Source organism: Chenopodium album, chromosome 2, assembly GCF_948465745.1.
Source record: "Chenopodium album chromosome 2, dcCheAlbu1.1, whole genome shotgun sequence".
Taxonomy (NCBI): domain Eukaryota; kingdom Viridiplantae; phylum Streptophyta; class Magnoliopsida; order Caryophyllales; family Amaranthaceae; genus Chenopodium; species Chenopodium album.
This window is the reverse complement of record NC_137835.1, coordinates 5600997-5619470: the sequence shown is the minus strand read 5'-3', so window position 1 is coordinate 5619470 and position 18474 is coordinate 5600997. Positions and strand designations below refer to the sequence as shown.

Genomic DNA, 18474 nt, shown 5'->3' with positions numbered 1-18474 from the left:
CCCAATCAAACACAGTTATCGTGATTATGGCTGTTTTCCCAAAAAATATTCTTTTGCTTATCAACTTATCCTTGAGGAATCAAGATCCCACGACCTTCTCTCTCTGTCTTTTTTTTTCTTTCTTTTCTTAATGAAATTATTCATTATTCTGAATTGATTTGTAATGGAATTAATCATCATCATTATTATTACGAAGCATAAGTTGTTTTTAAAAAATGAAGTGATTTAACCCACTCTAATTTTTATTCTTTCAAAAAAAAAAAAAAAAAACCCACTCTAATTTTATTGCTCATTTCATTTGTACTTTATTTATTTGGGTTTATTACTTCGTATATTCCAAATTGACGTGGTTGGTGGAAAAATGACGTGGTTCTTTTATTTTGGTCTTTTGGAAGGCTAATAGAAAGTGTCACTTTCTTTTGTTTCGTTGTTGGTTGTTTTTGATATGTGGCTTCCCGTTCTTCATATCGTGAGCTCTTTTTCTCTTGTCCAGTAATTTCAAGAAAATAGCCTAAATATGTAGGGAAACAAACTTTGGACAGAATAGATATTATTTGGTCCAAATGGAAAAAACATACAACATTTTTAGAAAATTTAATGATTTAATATTATTGAACTCTGATCCGTAGTGTTTCAAAACTATATTTGAGCTTCCTCATAGCCCAATCATCTTACAATTCACGAGAACACCGATATAATTTCTTAAATTCAACCAAATGATTACACATGCTACTCGTATAGCTTACAAAATTCTTAAATTTCCACACCTCGATCATTATAATTTTTTTTAAGTCCGTCACTAATCGTGTCATAATAAAAAAAAAAAAGAGGGCCCACGGTTTATGTCCTATAGCTATGAGGACGAGTCTACAAAAGCGGAAGCAAAAATAATAGAGGATCTCCACTATCTCCATTCTCCAAAATATTATTAAGGTGCTCCCTTTTCCTATATAGTGTTGTTTTGTACCCTGCTTTGCTTTGCAGCTGAATGCAGCAGAGAGGAAGAGCTCTCAACCGTAGATCAAGGTCTTTCTCTCGTTCTCGCCTCGCCATCAACGGTTCTTAGTCCTCCTTCCTTTTTAACCAACTTTCTCTCTCCTCCACTTACTCTTGTCAAAAGATATGGCTCCTCAAATTGCTCATCTTGAGGTCTGTTCAAACTTCCATTTCTTTAGCTGTTTTTATAATTTTATTATAGTATGGTTTTGCTATTTAATCACTGTGTTTTCATATGATCATAGTATATCTAACATGTTAATATCGTATGTAATACACTAATACTAGAGTTAATTAGTTCTAATGTATTCCTAATCAATCATAGGTTGATTAATGAATAAATCTCCTTGTTTGAAGGAGTTAGTAGTTATGTTAACCGCTTCAGAATTCTATCATAGTCGTCAACTAAGATCAGATCGATCTGGTTTGGTTCGGAACTAGCTTACTAAATTATAAAAGAGGATGTAAAGTTGAAAACGACACTGGTTTATTGGTAAAGAATTCACGTGTAAGTAGGAAAATGACATTTTGATGTCTCATACTGTATTTTGTTGTATAAATACTGATACGTGTCTTCGCGATATTGATCAAATTACAAGGCCCCTTCATAAGTATCAAACTGTGATGTCATTCTTTAAATAATGAAGTAACAAAGTGTAATTTAATGTACCATTTGTTTCGACATTACTCGTATACATAACTTTTGTGATGAAATGATTCAATAAACAAAGAGATGAAAGGACAAATAATGGAAAGAAAATTGAAATACCAATCATATTATAGGGTAAATTTTATGTTTGTAAAGGCGAGTTGACTAGTGAATTGTAAACTTGACATCTAACCAAAGTAGCGTGTGACTGTTAATTGGGGACTTAGGGACTACTATACGATAACAGTCCCTATTCAATCGATTTGCTGGTGAATGCGGATGAGTAAAAGAAAACCATGTAATTCATATAAAGCTTGTTAACTGAATGAGCTGTTGTATATGTTGTTAGTCAATTCTTTGTTTATTGTCAGGCAAGCTTTGAGCCCTTAACCGAGCTTGTTCATGAATGTACAGAGTACTGTTTTGTGTACTGATGAAGTTTGTCCATGCTTTTCTCTACGGATTAAGGTACTTCCTTCGCTTCCACCTTATGAAGGAAAGTCTGTACTGCAAATTGGCGAGGGTATTGGTCATCTTACTGGTGAACTTGCCAAAAAGGCTGGCCAGGTTGTAGCTGTTGATGTCACTGGGAGTGTGAAAGCTGAGGTGAGATTGATCAGTGATCAGCAATTTTACTTGCTAAATTTACCGTATTTATTTGTGTAGACCATTCTAATATCCTTTGTTTTGGTTGCAGAGTGAAAGCATTGTTGCACAATACCCAAATGTGAAGTTCATTTCTGCTGATGTTTCATGTTCTAATCTAGACATTTTGCCAGAATCCTTTGATCTGATATTCGCTAATTCGTTTCTTGTGCATCTTTCTGATGATGAGGTAATCTTCGTGCTTGGCTTTCCTCTTTTCATATTGTGATCAATATACATAAATGAGGGCCAGTATAAGATTTCTTATATGAACTCGAGCAGTGGTGTCTCCAGCAACTTGTAGCTGTGTACATTTGTTTCTGATAGTACTGTCAGTCTGTCAGTGTTAACAATTAGAGTGTATTTTACTTTTGGACTGTAGGTTGGAAAAATGGTTCAAAGCATGGTGAAATGGTTGAAACCAGGAGGCTTTATCTACTTTAGAGAGACTTGTGCTAATGACAGTGCTAATCAGAACCAAAGCAAGTCAATCCACTATCGCGATCCTAAGTTCTACTCAAAGGTTTGTTGGTTTGTCCTTTCATATACTTGTCTTCTCTGTTTTCTCTGTTTGATTATGTGTATATGCAGAAATCTTACTAGACTTGTTAGATAGTGAGGAAGGCAATTCAAGACCTCTCATAAACTTGAGTCAGCAGTCTTTAGTGTCATTATAATTTCATGAGTCCTGCAGCAGTTCTGATTTTGAGGCAAAGTTTCAAAGAAATAGACTCACTGTTCAATTCAAATTCATTCAAAAACCTCAAACAAAAAGAATAAATTCTCAGTTTCTACTCCACCTTAGAAAAAAAAAAAAAAAAAAAAAAGAGCTTATTCTTCAGCTAAAAAACCAATCCTTAGCTAATTGTATTATGGTGATTGTGACCAATAATTCTGAATGTTGCTTTGGTGGCTGCAGGTATTCAAAGAATGCCGCGTGCAAAATGAATCTGGGAACTCTTATGAGCTCTCTGTGGTTGGTGGCAAATGCAATTCAAACAAGGTCTTAGATATCCAGTTGCTCTTTAATATTCTCTCTTTGTTGTTGCTGGGTAGTTTTATTTTCTTACTTCCTATGTCCAGAATAAACTATCATGTACCCCATATAGTAGATGTTATACTTTGACAAACTAAATCCGGACATGGTTAGTACTTAAGTTTTGTGTGGGAACTGGGAAGAGGGGAAGAAGTACTACTCACCTTTTACTGAATATCTTTGTCTATTTCAGATTTGCTGGACATTGCAGAAAGTTGATTCAGAGAATGACAAAGGGTTTCAGCAATTTCTGGATAATGTTCAGTACAAAGCTAATGGCATTTTGCGTTATGAGCGAGTCTTTGGCCCTGGTTATGTGAGCACTGGGGGAGTAGGTACACTTTCTTTTGTTATCTGGATACTAAATTGTTATACAAAGTTATGGTGATCAATAATCATATCAATTCCTGTTTATGATAGTTTTTTTTTTTTTTTTTTAATTTTTAAAATCAATTAATGTTTATTGAATCGATGAACTATTAACTCTGGGCAGAAACCACGAAAGAATTTGTGTCGAAGCTTGGCCTGAAACCTGGCCAGAAGGTTCTGGATGTGGGTTGTGGCATAGGTGGAGGTGATTTTTACATGGCAGAGGAGTTCAATGTTGAGGTTGTTGGAATTGATCTCTCCATTAATATGATCTCTATAGCTCTTGAGCGTGCTGTTGGACTCAATTGTGCTGTCGAGTTTGAGGTGGCTGATTGTACAACAATAACCTACCCAGATAATGCTTTTGATGTGATCTACAGCCGTGACACCATTCTCCACATTCAGGTGATTTGTGTTGGTGTTTACCAGTCTTTTGTTTACATCACCAGTAGTAATATTTAGCAGTATAACTTTACTACTTTGCCTTACTTTTCAGGATAAACCTGCATTATTCAGATCGTTTTACAAATGGTTGAAACCTGGCGGGAAAGTGTTAATCAGTGATTACTGCAGGAATGCTGGTACACCATCACCTGAATTTGCAGCATATATTAAGCAGAGGGGATATGATCTCCATGATGTGCAGGCATATGGCCAGGCAAGTGTATAGAGATTTTAATTTTATTGCCCTTTCAGCAGTTTCAGAACTTATTTTCATTAGCATGTATGCTGAAAGATTATTTGTTCGATACAGATGCTTAGAGATGCTGGATTCGATGAAGTTGTTGCTGAGGATAGGACCGATCAGGTTTCATTAGTCTCTCTTTTTTAAACCTACACTGTCCTCGATTACCAATATAATGTTTTATTGTCTTTAATTTTCTTATGGCTTTGTGTTTTTTGGTTTAGTTTCTGAAAGTTCTGGAGAGGGAACTTAATGCAGTCGAAAAGGAAAAGGAAAGATTTATCGCAGACTTCTCTGAGGTTTGTATTGCAGACTAAATTTTGGACTGTTCTTTTTGCTAATGATCTGCTTTTAATCAAATGTGCTTAATCTGCAGGGAGATTACAATGACATAGTTGGTGGCTGGAAGGCTAAGTTGGTCAGGAGTTCATCCGGTGAGCAACGATGGGGTTTATTCATTGCTGAGAAAGCAGCAGTGAAGAACTGATCTTTGCCAGCGCCTCTAATCGGATTTTACAAGTATTTTCAGTTATGTATCATGTGTACTCTGGTAGTTATTATTCTTCTGCCATGAAATAAAGTGGAAAACTGTTGAAATACAAACTATGTGGTATAACATTCCTAAATTCCTAATGCTACCAATTCAATCCTGCTTTAAAATGATTACTACAATTACAAGTTCTTACACAAACAAAAGAATTTGAGATCTGAGAGTACATAAAATCTGGTGTCATCATTCATCGTCGACTGATGGCTCATTGTTGATGTTCTATGATGTCTTAGACTGTTTTTGGTTGTACGTCAGATAACTAGATCAGGCAAACCTGATCATGGCTTTTGCTCTAGTGTACTGCATAATGACATAATTGCATTTTTATTTGACTTCTTATTATGGATTATCGCCTTGTCAGTCCAACAATGGTATAGTTAACTTTTTGGAATGTTTACAAGTCTACTAGTATTATTTAGGGATTATTTAAACTTCTTGGAATGTACAAAAGAACACAAATGAATTTGTAAAACATATAAGTCAAAGTGTTAATTTTTTTATTTGAAGAACAAAGTATTAAAATCTCTATAAAACAGAGGAAGATGGATATAAACTCAAAATAAAGGCTTTTGATTTCATTAACAATTGACAATAAAGCATATAAAGCGTACTGTATTAGAATCAAGTGAAAGAATCGGCAATTAAAAATAAAAGACTACTATCCCACATCGAAAGTTTGGAAAGAAGGATCCGTTAATTAACTTTATAAAACGTAGTTATATCTTCGCATTTCTCATTACCTGAAGATCTAAAAGTACCTCATAAACTGTCACACGGTCTACCCAACCCTTAATCTACCCATGGATCTGAAAAGAGAGTATAACAATTTGCGAAATGAAAGAAACAATAGAGATAGACTAAGTGATCTGCCAGACTGTCTTCTTCATAAAATTCTTTCAACCTTAGATACTAAATTTGTAATTCAAACCTCCATACTTTCTACAAGATGGAAGCATATTTGGACCGATATCCCTTTTCTTAACTTCAGCTTCTCTGCTTCACCTCGTTATTACTCTCCTACTTCACCTGGTTATATTCCTCATAATTCTCCTCCTTATTCTCCTACATTTGATTATCATCCATTACCTGGTTATAATCCTACATTACCTGGTTATTCTCATACATTAACTGGTTATTCTCCTACATCACCTGGTTATCCTCCGGCATCACCTGGTTATTCTCCTACATCACCTGGTTATCATCCGGTATCACCTGGTTATTCTCCTACATCACCTAGTAATATTCCGACATTTCCACAACATTACATTTATCAGGCTTCGCCTGGTACTGCAGAGAATTATCCTGTTAAGCCTCTTTCACCTGGTTATCCTCCGTCTTCACCTGATGGTCTGGATTCACTCATGGCCTCGAGGTTGTTTTCTCCCTCTTGCTCTCTTCACAATGAATCAACAGATTACATTCCACAATTTTTTTTCAATCCTAGTCTTAACAATTTTATTACCTTTATTGTTAAGGTTTTAATACGACGAAAATCTTCTAAAATGGACAAGTTTACGTTCTGGACAAATGCTAGTTTGTCCTCATTCTGCATAAATTATATCTTGAGTTATTTGGTTCGAGCAAACGTACAGGAGATTGTATTCCATGCTGAAAATCACCACTCTACCGTGACATTGCCAGGATGTTTATGTCTAAGCAATTCGCTTGAGAAACTCCAACTCGATTTTCCTTCTGTAACTTTGTATAATGGTTTTGTTGCATTGAAAGAGTTAAGGCTTCACGGTCTAACAGCATCCAATAATCCAGACATTATTAGTCCTGAATTTCTCTCATCTTGTCCTGCTTTGGAAAAATTGTGTTTTCAAGACTGCAGATTACAGTCTTTGGTTTTGAGAGTGTCAGCTCCTATGCTTAAGAGACTGGAGATACTGAACTCGTCCTTTTCCCGAGTTGTCGTTTCCTCACCCCTGCTATCTTATTTTAAATTTGAAGGCAGTAATCCGGTAAACCTGTCTATGAGTTATAAATGTTGTTTGTTGGAAGAGGTAGATATAAATGTCACACACAGCATTTACTCTGAAACTGAAGAGAATGACCAGGCAAGTAAACTTCTCAAGATGCTTAGGAAGCTAGCAAACGCGAAATCTGTTATCATGTCCTTACACACTCTCAAGGTAATTGATTCCACAATCTTAATACACATTCTTTCACATATGTCAAATCTATAATCGTATACGTGAACCAGTATTAAGGGACCAAAGGATTATACACTTGATTACTATCAATCAATCAATCAATCAATCAATCAAAGCCTTAATCCCAAAAGTGGGGTCGGCTAACATGAACCAAATTTGATTATTCCGTGTAGTCATCAACATAAATCTTTCTCCTCCATCCCTTACGATCCAAAACTTCATCCTCACGTAAATCCATGCACTTCATATCCTTCCTCACTCCTTCCAACCAAGTCATCTTTGGTCTCCCTCTTCCTCGTTTAATCCCTCCATGGTCCCACTCTTCCACTCTTCGCACCGGTGCACCCTCGGGTCTCCGTCTTACATGTCCAAACCAACGCAGACGATTTTCCCTTAATTTATCTACAATGCCCGCCACACCTACTTTCTTGCGAATAACCTCATTTCTGATTCTATCTCTTAAAGTGTTTCCACACATCCACCTTAACATGCGCATTTCCGTAACCTCCATCTTTTTAATATGCTCTTTCTTAGAAGCCCAACATTCTGTACCATAGAGCAACACTGGTCTTATGGCAGTCCTGTAGAATTTTCCCTTCAACTTTAAGGGAATGCTGCGGTCGCATAACACTCCCGTGGCCGCTCTCCATTTAAGCCACCCTGACTTAATCCTGTGGGTCACGTCTTGATCAATGTCACCATTCTTCTGGATGATCGACCCTAGGTACTTAAAACATTCACTCATGGTCAAATCCTTTCCATCCAAACTCACCACTTCATTGCTTGTCCCCCTCTGAGTGCCAAAACGACATACCAAATATTCAGTCTTACTCCGACTTAGCTTAAACCCTCTAGATTCCAACCTTTGCCTCCATTGCTCCAACTTGACATTAACCCCATCCTTAGTCTCATCCACCAAAACGATATCATCTGCGAACAGCATACACCATGGAACCTCATCTTGAATTGGTCTAGTTAATTCATCTAGAACCGTTGCAAAAAGAAAAGGGCTTAATGCAGACCCTTGATGCAATCCGATTGTAATAGGGAAATCTTTTGTCAACCCTCCGCATGTCCTCACATTTGTTGACACATCCCGATACATATCCTTAACTAGGTCTACATACCTTCGTGGGATACCTTTCTTCAACATTGCCCACCAAAGTATCTCTCTTGGCACCTTGTCATATGCCTTCTCTAAATCAATAAAGACCATATGAAGATCTTTCTTCTTTACCCTATAAAACTCCATCATTTGTCTTATCAAATGGATTGCCTCCATAGTAGATCTCCCAGGCATAAAACCAAATTGGTTATCTGAAATGCTTGTGCATGCCCTCAACCTTTGTTCAATCACCCTTTCCCACAACTTCATAGTATGGCTCATAAGCTTAATTCCTCGATAGTTAGAACAATCTTGAGCGTCTCCTTTGTTTTTATAAACCGGGACCAAGGTGCTCTTCCTCCAATCTTGTGGGATCCTTGTAGCCGTCCATATCTTGTTGAAAAGGTTTGTTAACCAATCAATACCAATCTTACCCAAACACCTCCACACCTCTATCGGTACCCCATCAGGGCCAACCGCCTTCTTAGGTTTCATCTTCCTCAGTGCAATCTCCACCTCTACTCTCCTAATCCTTCGCACATACTCCATGTTGATTTCTTCATCACTCATAGAGGTATCTCCTATCACAACTCCATTACTTCCATTAAATAATTCATCGAAGTACCCCTTCCACCTGTCCTTGATGCCCTCCTCTTGCACTAGGACCATTTGGTTCTTATCTTTGACACACTTCACCATGCCAATATCCTTCCTTGCCTCTTGTCTTCTCTTTGCCATCTTATAAATGATCCTTTCTCCCTCCTTGGAATCAAGCTTTTCATAAACCTCCTGATATGCCTTTTCTTTTGCTTGGCGAACAGCTGCCTTTGCCTTACTCTTAGCCTCCTTATACGCTGCAAATGTTTCATCACTCCTACATTTTCCTAAGGCTTGATAGCATTCCCTTTTTTGCTTAATTACTGCTTTCACCTCTTCATTCCACCACGAAGTATCTCTCTGTACCGAAGTTCTTCCCCTTACTTCCCCTAAGACCTCTTTGGCCACTCTTAGGAAACAGTTCTTCATTCGTAACCAAGTCATGTCCGGATCCACCTCTCCATCCCAATCCGCTTCTTCAATTACCTTTTCTGTAAAAACCTTAGCTTTTGCATCCCTTAGGGTCCACCATCTTATCCTTGGTTCTTCTTGTCTAACTTTTTTCTTCGCCTTCTCTTTCAGACGAATAGTCATTACCAATAGCCGGTGTTGGGTGACCACACTCTCCCCTGGGATAACCTTACAGTTTATGCAACTTTGTCTATCTATGCTCCTTGTGAGCAGGAAGTCTATTTGAGTTGCATTTGCTCCATTCCGAAAAGTTATCAAGTGTGAATCCCTCTTCTTAAACCAAGTATTAGCCAAAATTAAATCATATGATTGGGCAAAATCCATAATAGCTTCACCACCGGCGTCCCTCTGCCCATACCCAAAGCCTCCATGGACACTCTCATAGCCATCTCGGCTCGCCCCAACGTGCCCATTTAGATCCCCTCCAATATATAACTTCTCTGAGTGGTGGACACCCTGCACCACCTCGTCTAGGTCCTCCCAAAATTGTCGTTTCTCTTCTGCATCTAAACCCACTTGGGGAGCATAAGCACTGATAACATTCACAATCTCCTTGCCACATAGCAACTTCAGCCTTATCAACCTATCGTTCTTCCGATAGACCTCGATCACCTCTTTTGCCAACCTCTCATCGAGAACCACACCAACTCCGTTCCTAGCTCCACCATTCCTTGTTCTGTGGCTCGTTTCTTGCCCAACATACCATACCTTATACCCCAAAACCAAGCCTCGAGCTCCTTCTCCTGTCCATCTTGTCTCTTGGAGGCACATGATGTTCACGCGTCGTCTTTTCATTACTTCTACCAATTCTGCTGATTTTCCCGTAAGAGACCCCACATTCCAAGAACCAATCCGCAAACTAAATTCTTTTCTCCCACGCTCCCTCCTGATCCCAACTCCAAGCCCTTGATTATTTGACACCACAATTGGGCAATATGGCGCGTCGCTTCTGGGCGACGACCTAGCAACCCTTACATACTTATCACTGCACCCGGGTCTGGGAAGTGCAGCGCGTCGCTCAGTAGGGAACGCCCCAATGGCACGCCCTTGCTCATTTGACACCACACTCGGGCAATGTGGCGCGTCGCTTCTGGGCGACGACCTAGCAACCCTTGCATACTTATCACTACACCCGGGTCTAGGAAGTGCAGCGCGTCGCTGAGTAGGGAACGCCCCCACGAAAATATCTGTTTGGCTCATGTCATGGGATGTGACGAAGTTTTATACTGGCTGTCACTGGCCTACCGTAACCCTCCTCCTTTATCCAGGCTTGGGACTGGCAGCGGGAAACCCACTGGCGGAGTTATACACTTGATTACTAAACTGCTTTGAGGTCACCATATAGAGCACATAACAAAAATAAATTAAATACACTTGATTACTAAACTGCTTTAATTTATTTTTGTTATGTGCTCTATATGGTGACCTCAAAGGTGCTCGATTCATTGGATGGTAGACTTAAAAGTGAGCCATCACCCTTCCTTAGTTTAAAGTCACTAAAAGTAAAAACTAATTGGACAATGTCTGAAGTCGGATGGAACTTTCTGCTGAAAAATTCGCCGTCAGATGTTGAGACATCTATTCAAGTACCTTCAGCATTTGCAAGGTAAATAACTCATCCTGTTCATTTCCTCCACCTTCTTATAATCCTATCAAATTTATCAAAAAAACTACCTTAACACTGTTTTCACTACAATGTATATGCAGATTTACAATGAAGAACTTGAGGACATTTTGTTAAACAGCTGCCTTGCCTTTGGATATACTCTGAAATCTGAATCCTGCAATTAGATTAGTATAGTTCAAGACTAGATATATTGATATGATGGTTTTAATAATAAACTTTTGGAAGTTCATCGAGACCTTAAAGTTACTACAGCTATTAGCCTATTAGTATTAGCAGTTTGTTTTCAAGAGTTCATGTCTTAATCTTGTTGAATTCATTTAAGGTTTGTTTTTCAAAATATCAATTATATGTAAATTTCATTAAGATTAAATCAAACACATTATGTATTCATAACGAAGGGAATTACTCGTATTAGAGATACTAGGAGACTTAGTACTTTTCTTCCAAAAAAAAAAGTATTCCATATGATTTTGCATCAACTTGTAGGAAGTCAGGCATAGTCAACTTTTTTTAATACGCAAAAAAAAATGGATCTACTATCTACATTTAAAAAAAGTCAAATATACTTGATCCGGAATATCATGGCTATCGTAGACGACTTACCGAGCGTAATTATTGTCCTCTGAGTTTACTTGTAATAAAAATATCACAGGGGGAGATGTGGCAGATACAAGTTGATGCAATGGTTGACTTGCAATCTCATTTGAGACCATTATATTAGAAAACAGTTCTAATGTGATAAAGTTTTAGAAAAAATAAGTTACAATTAGGATTAAAAGGGCTATTTAAATTCAAATTCCGAAAAAAAAAAAAAAAAAAAAAAAAATATCCAAATATAACAAGTTTTGATGAGGCCTAATAAAATTTGATAAGTAAATATGCAAAATCAATTCAAGTAAATAAAACACATCCCAGAACTGATCCCCGAATCCGGATTAGCCCAAAGGGTGAACCGGGTGGAACACCAAAAAAAAATAAAACATATCCCAAATAATCTTTTAACTTAAAATTGAGCGTTTAACGTGAGAGCTATATGTTGTCGAGTCAAAACATTTTTTTTTGGGTGTTTAGAGAGCCACAAGGGCGGGTAATGAGAAATTAAGAATCAATCCCAAGATCACCTGAAATCGGAAAAGGAACTCTAACAACTTGAGCTATCCCTCACTCTCTAAGCCAAAACGTTTATAATATGAGAGATCAACGACATACTGTATAAAGTTTAAGGAAAGTTATAGCCAAGAAATAAATTTATGGGCATGCAAGGCCAATTGGACAACCGATCACCCAAAATTTAACTATTATATATGGAGTACCTTGTCCGGTCAGTTAACCAATGGGTTTTAGGAATTGAAGGGAGTAATTAAGGTTAGTTTGGTGTGTTAGAGATGCATAAGCTAGTAAAAGTTCATATACATGGATCCATACTTTAAATAAGGGAATGTGACACTTAAATTGAAAACGTTAGTTGTACTTAAATTGAGATGAAAGGAGCAATACAAATGCACAATTACATCTTACTAAGTCAACTCATTAACGCAACACACTCTCCATCTAAGTCCTCACATTTCCAGGCTTTCCAAGATTGAAAAGTGGCTAACAAGGCATGAGTACTGTCCATTATCGATCACTGCAGCTGTAATTAGAGAAGTCATTTCGAATCAGCCGCCATTTTCTGTAAGTAAACTTCACTTAATTTTTCTTTAAATAGATGCTTTAGTTGAGGTTTTGAGGACTTGGAATTATGCTAGAATTTGCACTTTGCGATACTTTCCTTTAATAATCTAAAGCTTAGTAAATAGGTGGGAATTGCTAAAGTTCCAATTTTTACATCATTCTTCATGTATAGTAATCTCAATGCTAAAGTCACAGATTTGATCTTTCACATTTCTAAGCATCATGTTTGTTAATACAAAGTTATAAAAAGGTGATGTTAAGAGTTTTAAGATGATTAAAAAGAATCTTACAAGATCCCACTTACTTTATTTTTTCTAATACATACACAAATTACATTGTCAATGCAAAAATTTCTGACTTTGAACAAACTTTAAACAGGGATAAAATTGAGAAATTGCATGGAGGTCATGGAACAGGGGAAACATTTACAGGAGGAGCAGAGAACAACACAATGTTGTTTTGTTTACCTGATAAACAAGATTAGAAGACTCTTCTCTTTTCCTGGATCAGAGGTGCTCTTTATTGCAGGTTAGTACTTCGACTACTGTATTCGGTCTAATAGGCTAGGAACTTCAGTCATCAAGATCCTTAATTATCTGGGCACATCTGACAACGGCCCTGTATTTTGCTTGTTTGTTTGTCCAATTCATATGAGTGCTTGATTCACTTGAATATACATCTAACCTTAACAAAATAGAAATTTGTATACTATGAAATTTGAACTATTTGTTGCATATGAGTAATGCATTCTATCTGATCTTAACCGTGCAACTGTGATCCATCTATCTTGTCCTGCAGGCTTGCGCATCAGCTATGTAGTAGCAAATTTTATATTCATGGTGTTAATTACATTCTTAACCGACGAATGGCAGCTGAGATTGTTTCAAGCGGTTGTAATTACAAATGTCCAAGATGGAGCCAAAGGAATTCTTCTGATATTTGTTGCCTCTTTGGCTGATGCTTACTTGGGAGACTCCAAGACATTGTTGTTCTCAGCTATTATATACTGCGGAGTAAGTTAACTTTTTAGCTCAGATTATTCAATTTAATTCTTCTCCTACTGCTGCTAAATAACTTGTGTTACAACCAATTAATGTCTAATTAAGCACCCCTAGTTAAGTTATGTTTAAAATTGCAATCCGAAGCATAAAAGTGTTGGTACATTTTTTTTGTTTATAGTGTGTATGTGATCATGGATAGTTTTGTTTTTCAGGGACTCGTGATGCTGTATAATACATACCCATCTATAACAGACAGAGATAAAAGCATGCCGCGAAAGGGATATATGTGAGGAAAAACCCATTGGAATCTTGTTCTACTTAGCTCTACTACTAGTAACTATTGGGCAATGTGGTTACAAAAACTACAAGAAATCTTTAAAATGGGAGGAGAAGTTAGAGAAATTGGAGAGGGAGAAGCATCAACGGAAAATAAAAAGGACAGATGCATTTAATAGAAAAATTTTAAATCGCATTCATTGGTCTAATTCAGTTAAAAATATTCAGTTCCAGCTGAAGAAAAATTGGTATGAACTAACTGGGTTTTTTATAGCAGTAATTGTGCTCCCTTATGTTGGAGCAAGCAAGCACACCCAACTTCTGATACGAATGTGTATGTTGGGGTTCAGTTCTTGCATATTTATTGTAGGGAAGTTGTCTTTATACCCTTTTGAAGGACCCAGAGGAAGCCCAATCTTAGAGGTTTTCCATGTAATAATGGTTGCATTCAAGAAACGGCGTTATGACATTTGTGGGAGTCTTAAGTACTTAGGAAATGATATAAGTGGCGAAGATCACAACAGCAATAACAATGCTGACTCTGAGCCACAGGACAATGTTGGTGCTTATTACGATCCTATGCAAGCTGTCAGTAATGAAGTTGCTGATGAGTGTTCCAGTCCCCTTAACTCTGAAAGCAGGAGTAATGGGATCAATGGTACTGATGTACATGGCAACCCAAAGAAATCTGATATAACAGACGATCTTACTGCTAGATTTGGGTAAATTTTCCTCTGTTCACCTTTTTACATGTCGAATGTATGCTTGATTAATGTTCTCCCTTTCCTAATAGAGATCCAATTCAAACCACGGTATCATTTTTTTTATCTTGAGTGGGAGTCTTGATTATAGTCATCATAAACAAGATTGCACTCAGGTGGGTGTACAATACACCCACCTGAGTGCACTCTAATTATGTCTAGACAATAGTATGATTTTATTAAAAACGCGTTATGAATTAAAAATATACCTAATTATGGTCCAATAGGTAACAAGGTTTAAGAATTACAGGTTCTTCAACAAAGCTGCACTGTATAACCCATCCAGTGAAAATCCTGAAGCCGAAGTAGAGAATGGTAGACTTTGTACAATCAAAGAAGTGGAGGATGCTAAGTGTTTCGTGAGGGCATCATTGTTGTCGCTCACATTCTTGACATATGGTCTAATACAAGCAGTTAGCAATACATTCTTCGTCGAGCAAGCAAATAATATGGACAGGCACTTCCTGTCACTTAATTTGCCAGTACAGATCTTTAAAGGATTCTCCAATTTGGGGGAGTATACAGTAACCCAACTCTGCCGCAGAAAGCGCAGAAAGCCACACCAAAGATTTCACGGTGCAGTACGGATAGGCCTAGGAATGTTCGCTTCATGTTTTTGCTTTATTGCAGCATGTTCAGTCGAGGCCAAGAGGCTGCAAGCCTTGAAAGGTAACAAAAATTTGACAGCATTTTGGATTCTTCCGCAGCTAATTTTGATGGGGGCTATGAATGCTCTGGCTACTAGTGGCATAGAGGATTTTTTTGACCATGAAATGCCTGATTCGGTAAGCATATCATACGGTACTATCTTGGCCGATGCTATAACTGGCGTTGGAAAGCTACTTAGCATTGCATTGTTTGCTGGTGTGAACGCCACCACCAAGCGACATGGTCACCGAGGTTGGTTTGGAGATCGAATTAATGATAGTCGTCTTGACAATTTCTATATTATAATGATTGGATTTGGATTCACTAGTTGGATAGTTTTTGCTATGGTTGCGTTTCTAGAGTGCCGTCATAAGTCATCTGCTCCTCGTTTACAGCACATTGATCATGGCATGTTAGAGTAGTCTTCAATAGTTGGTGTATTTTTTATATATAGATGGTGTGTTTAATTCAGTTTGGGAAAATTATTTTAGAAAAATTTATGGCGGTGTTGAGTGTTTAAGAGTATTTGTCTTTAACATTATTTTAAGTAACGCAAATGTTCATACTTTGCTAAAACCAGGGAGCAACTGTAATCCAAAAAGACAAGATAGAAGGTATTTTTTTCTTACTCCGTGGCCTTGTAGTTTCAAAACCACAAACAAGTCCCACATCGACAAATTATGAATGTAAACTTTTGTGATGTAGTTATAAATAAGGCCTTATTTACTTGTACTATACATTTTACCTTAATAAATTTTACATTGATTTATATATTATTTTTAATTTTTAATTGTGGAAAGCTTACAAACGTCATGAAGAAGCCTAAGTTGTCCTATGATTTGGAAAATGAAATTAACCAAAGAGACAGAATAAGTGATCTACCAGACTGTCTTCTACATCGAATTCTCTCGAATTTGGACACCAAACTCGTAGTTCAAACCTCCGTACTATCTACCAGATGGAAATATATATGGATCCAAATTCCTTTTCTCAAATTTAGGTCTCAAAACAAAGATGCTAAGCCACTTTCGAGAGACCTGTGTTTTGTCGAACAAGTCTTAAATCGACGTGAACCTACTAAATTAATCAAGTTCGAGCTTAGTTTCCCCCATGCACTAATCGTACCTCGCGCTATGGAGTCTATAATGTCATATGTTATGAGTGTAAAAGCACAAGAAGTTGCATTGGATTTTTCTAAAACTTCCAGCACTATCCGTATGAATTTGCCAAAGTGCTTTTATGATAACCACTCACTTGAGAAACTCCAACTAAATATTCCTTGGCTAAATTTGTCCGACACTACGGGTTTTCGTGCACTCAAAGAACTGATCCTTCTTAATCTAGATGATGGTAGTTTGAATTACAGGCGTAATCCTGTGAAACAAACAATTTTTTGTCCTGATTTTTTGTCAAATTGTCCTGTTTTAGAATTTCTGAGCTTTTCAGACTGCATTTTACGTGACTCAATGCTGAGAATTTCGTCTCCCCTCCTTAAGAAATTGGAGATACATAACTCGGTGTTTGATCGAGTTGTTGTTCTGTAACCCCTGCTGGTCTATTTCAAATTTGAAGGAAATCTTCCCATCAATTTGTACATGGCCAAAAATTGTCATACGTTAGAAAAAGTTGATATTGATGTCAAACAGGAAGACGGTTGTAGTAAGCGTCTCTTGAGAATGTTGAGGCAGCTAGAGAATGCTAGTTTTGTTTCTGTGTCCTTAGACACTCTCAGGGTAACGTAACTTAAGTTAACACTATTTCTATTATTCGAGTGCTGATGATATAATTGGGGCTTAGCAAGGAGCCTAGGAAGGATATTGTTGTTAACTATTTGCAAGTTTTTAATTTGATGGTTGCAATGGAAGGAATTGCATTGTGTTTCTTAGTATATCGCTAACATTTCTCTTTCAAAACTACTATGATCTCAGGACCTGTTCTCTTCGGCTTATTTTCAGTTTAGTTTCTAATTTCTTTCTCTCATAAAATATTCAATTCAATTAAGTTCAAATCCAATCAGTTCAGTTCAGCCCTCATTGTGACATTGTGTTAATTGATTATTGTAATGTTTGACATAATTAATTGATTACATGAGTTGTTGGTAGTATGATATTCTTAATTGCCAATAGACATTTTATAACTAAACTTAGCCACTTCGGAATGTTTTGTTTGGCCTACATGGTTATTCAGTCAGTATTATAGGCGTTACTTGGTCAGTGTTATATAGGTTACTTTGTTCTTTTATAATTAAGTGGTCACACGGTATGGCTAGTCACTCACAAGACGAACTTTTCATGATTAGGTGCTTTCGGCAGAATGTGGAAGAATAGGAATTGAGTCACCGCCGCTCTTTCCTAATCTGAAGAATTTAAATGTGAAGACTAATTGGACACTGCCTGAAAAAGGATTGAGCTATCTATTGTCCAACTCGGCATCAAACGTCGAAACTCTTATTCAAGTGCCCAAGGCATTGAGGTAATGCATAAATCTTAAGTACAGATTCAATCTCTGCTATCTCTTTTCTTAAATGTACAAAATTAGAAATTGAAATTGTCTTTTATTTTATGCAGGCCAAGATTGGAAACCTTCAAGATAGTTTGATTAATTAACTGCTTCATGGAGAAATCAGAATTGTATGCATGCTCCTGTTGCTGGGTTGGGAGAAATATTGTACGGTGGTGATTGAGGATGACTAGCTTGTTTTGGACTAATGTTCTAATTTTAATCTAAATCCACACTTCTAGGTTTATTTAAGGGTAAATTAATTAAAGCAAATAGTGTTCAAATTTTCAATGTTTATTTTGCACTTGATTATGCAAGTTTGTATAAATATTCCTTATTTTCTAGCTAGATAATTTACATACAAATAAATTACATACATCTTCTACATTGTCTACCAGTTGGTACAACGCCACTACCTATATATACATGAACCAATACAACATAGTACATATATAGATTATACTCACCTTTCTTAGCAAATTTACATCCTCTCTTTTTTTTTTCTTTTTTTTTTTTTTTTTTTTTTTTTTTTTCATATTGGTGTTTGTGTGCCTAAACGATGTTATTCATTCGTATATAGCATCAATTAAAAACCTATCATTTTTCATGATAACCACAATGATGCAAAAGAGCTTACACATTGAATCGCTTATAAACAAACTAGCTTAATTGATCAAAGCTTAGTCTAAGCATTAATGTTAACTAACTATTAAGCTGAAATAAACATAA

General features: G+C 36.9%; 2 protein-coding genes across 2 annotated transcripts; both read left to right on the top strand.

The window, feature by feature from the left end:
- The first annotated feature begins 902 nt into the window (after nucleotides 1-902).
- Nucleotides 903-5004, top strand: LOC145594094 (phosphoethanolamine N-methyltransferase-like). The gene is made up of 11 exons (XM_081650432.1): nucleotides 903-1149; nucleotides 2114-2251; nucleotides 2343-2480; nucleotides 2673-2813; nucleotides 3210-3293; nucleotides 3520-3661; nucleotides 3820-4100; nucleotides 4192-4353; nucleotides 4450-4503; nucleotides 4605-4679; nucleotides 4757-5004. Exons 1-11 carry the CDS (start codon nucleotides 1123-1125, stop codon nucleotides 4865-4867), a joined length of 1353 nt encoding a protein of 450 aa, XP_081506558.1. The 5' UTR covers nucleotides 903-1122; the 3' UTR covers nucleotides 4868-5004.
- A 9271-nt stretch (nucleotides 5005-14275) lies between these two features.
- LOC145567285 (protein NRT1/ PTR FAMILY 5.6-like) lies at nucleotides 14276-15668 on the top strand. The gene is made up of 2 exons (XM_081626549.1): nucleotides 14276-14559; nucleotides 14849-15668. The coding sequence occupies exons 1-2, from the start codon at nucleotides 14276-14278 to the stop codon at nucleotides 15666-15668; spliced, it is 1104 nt and encodes a 367-aa protein (XP_081482675.1).
- Nucleotides 15669-18474: the final 2806 nt, after the last annotated feature.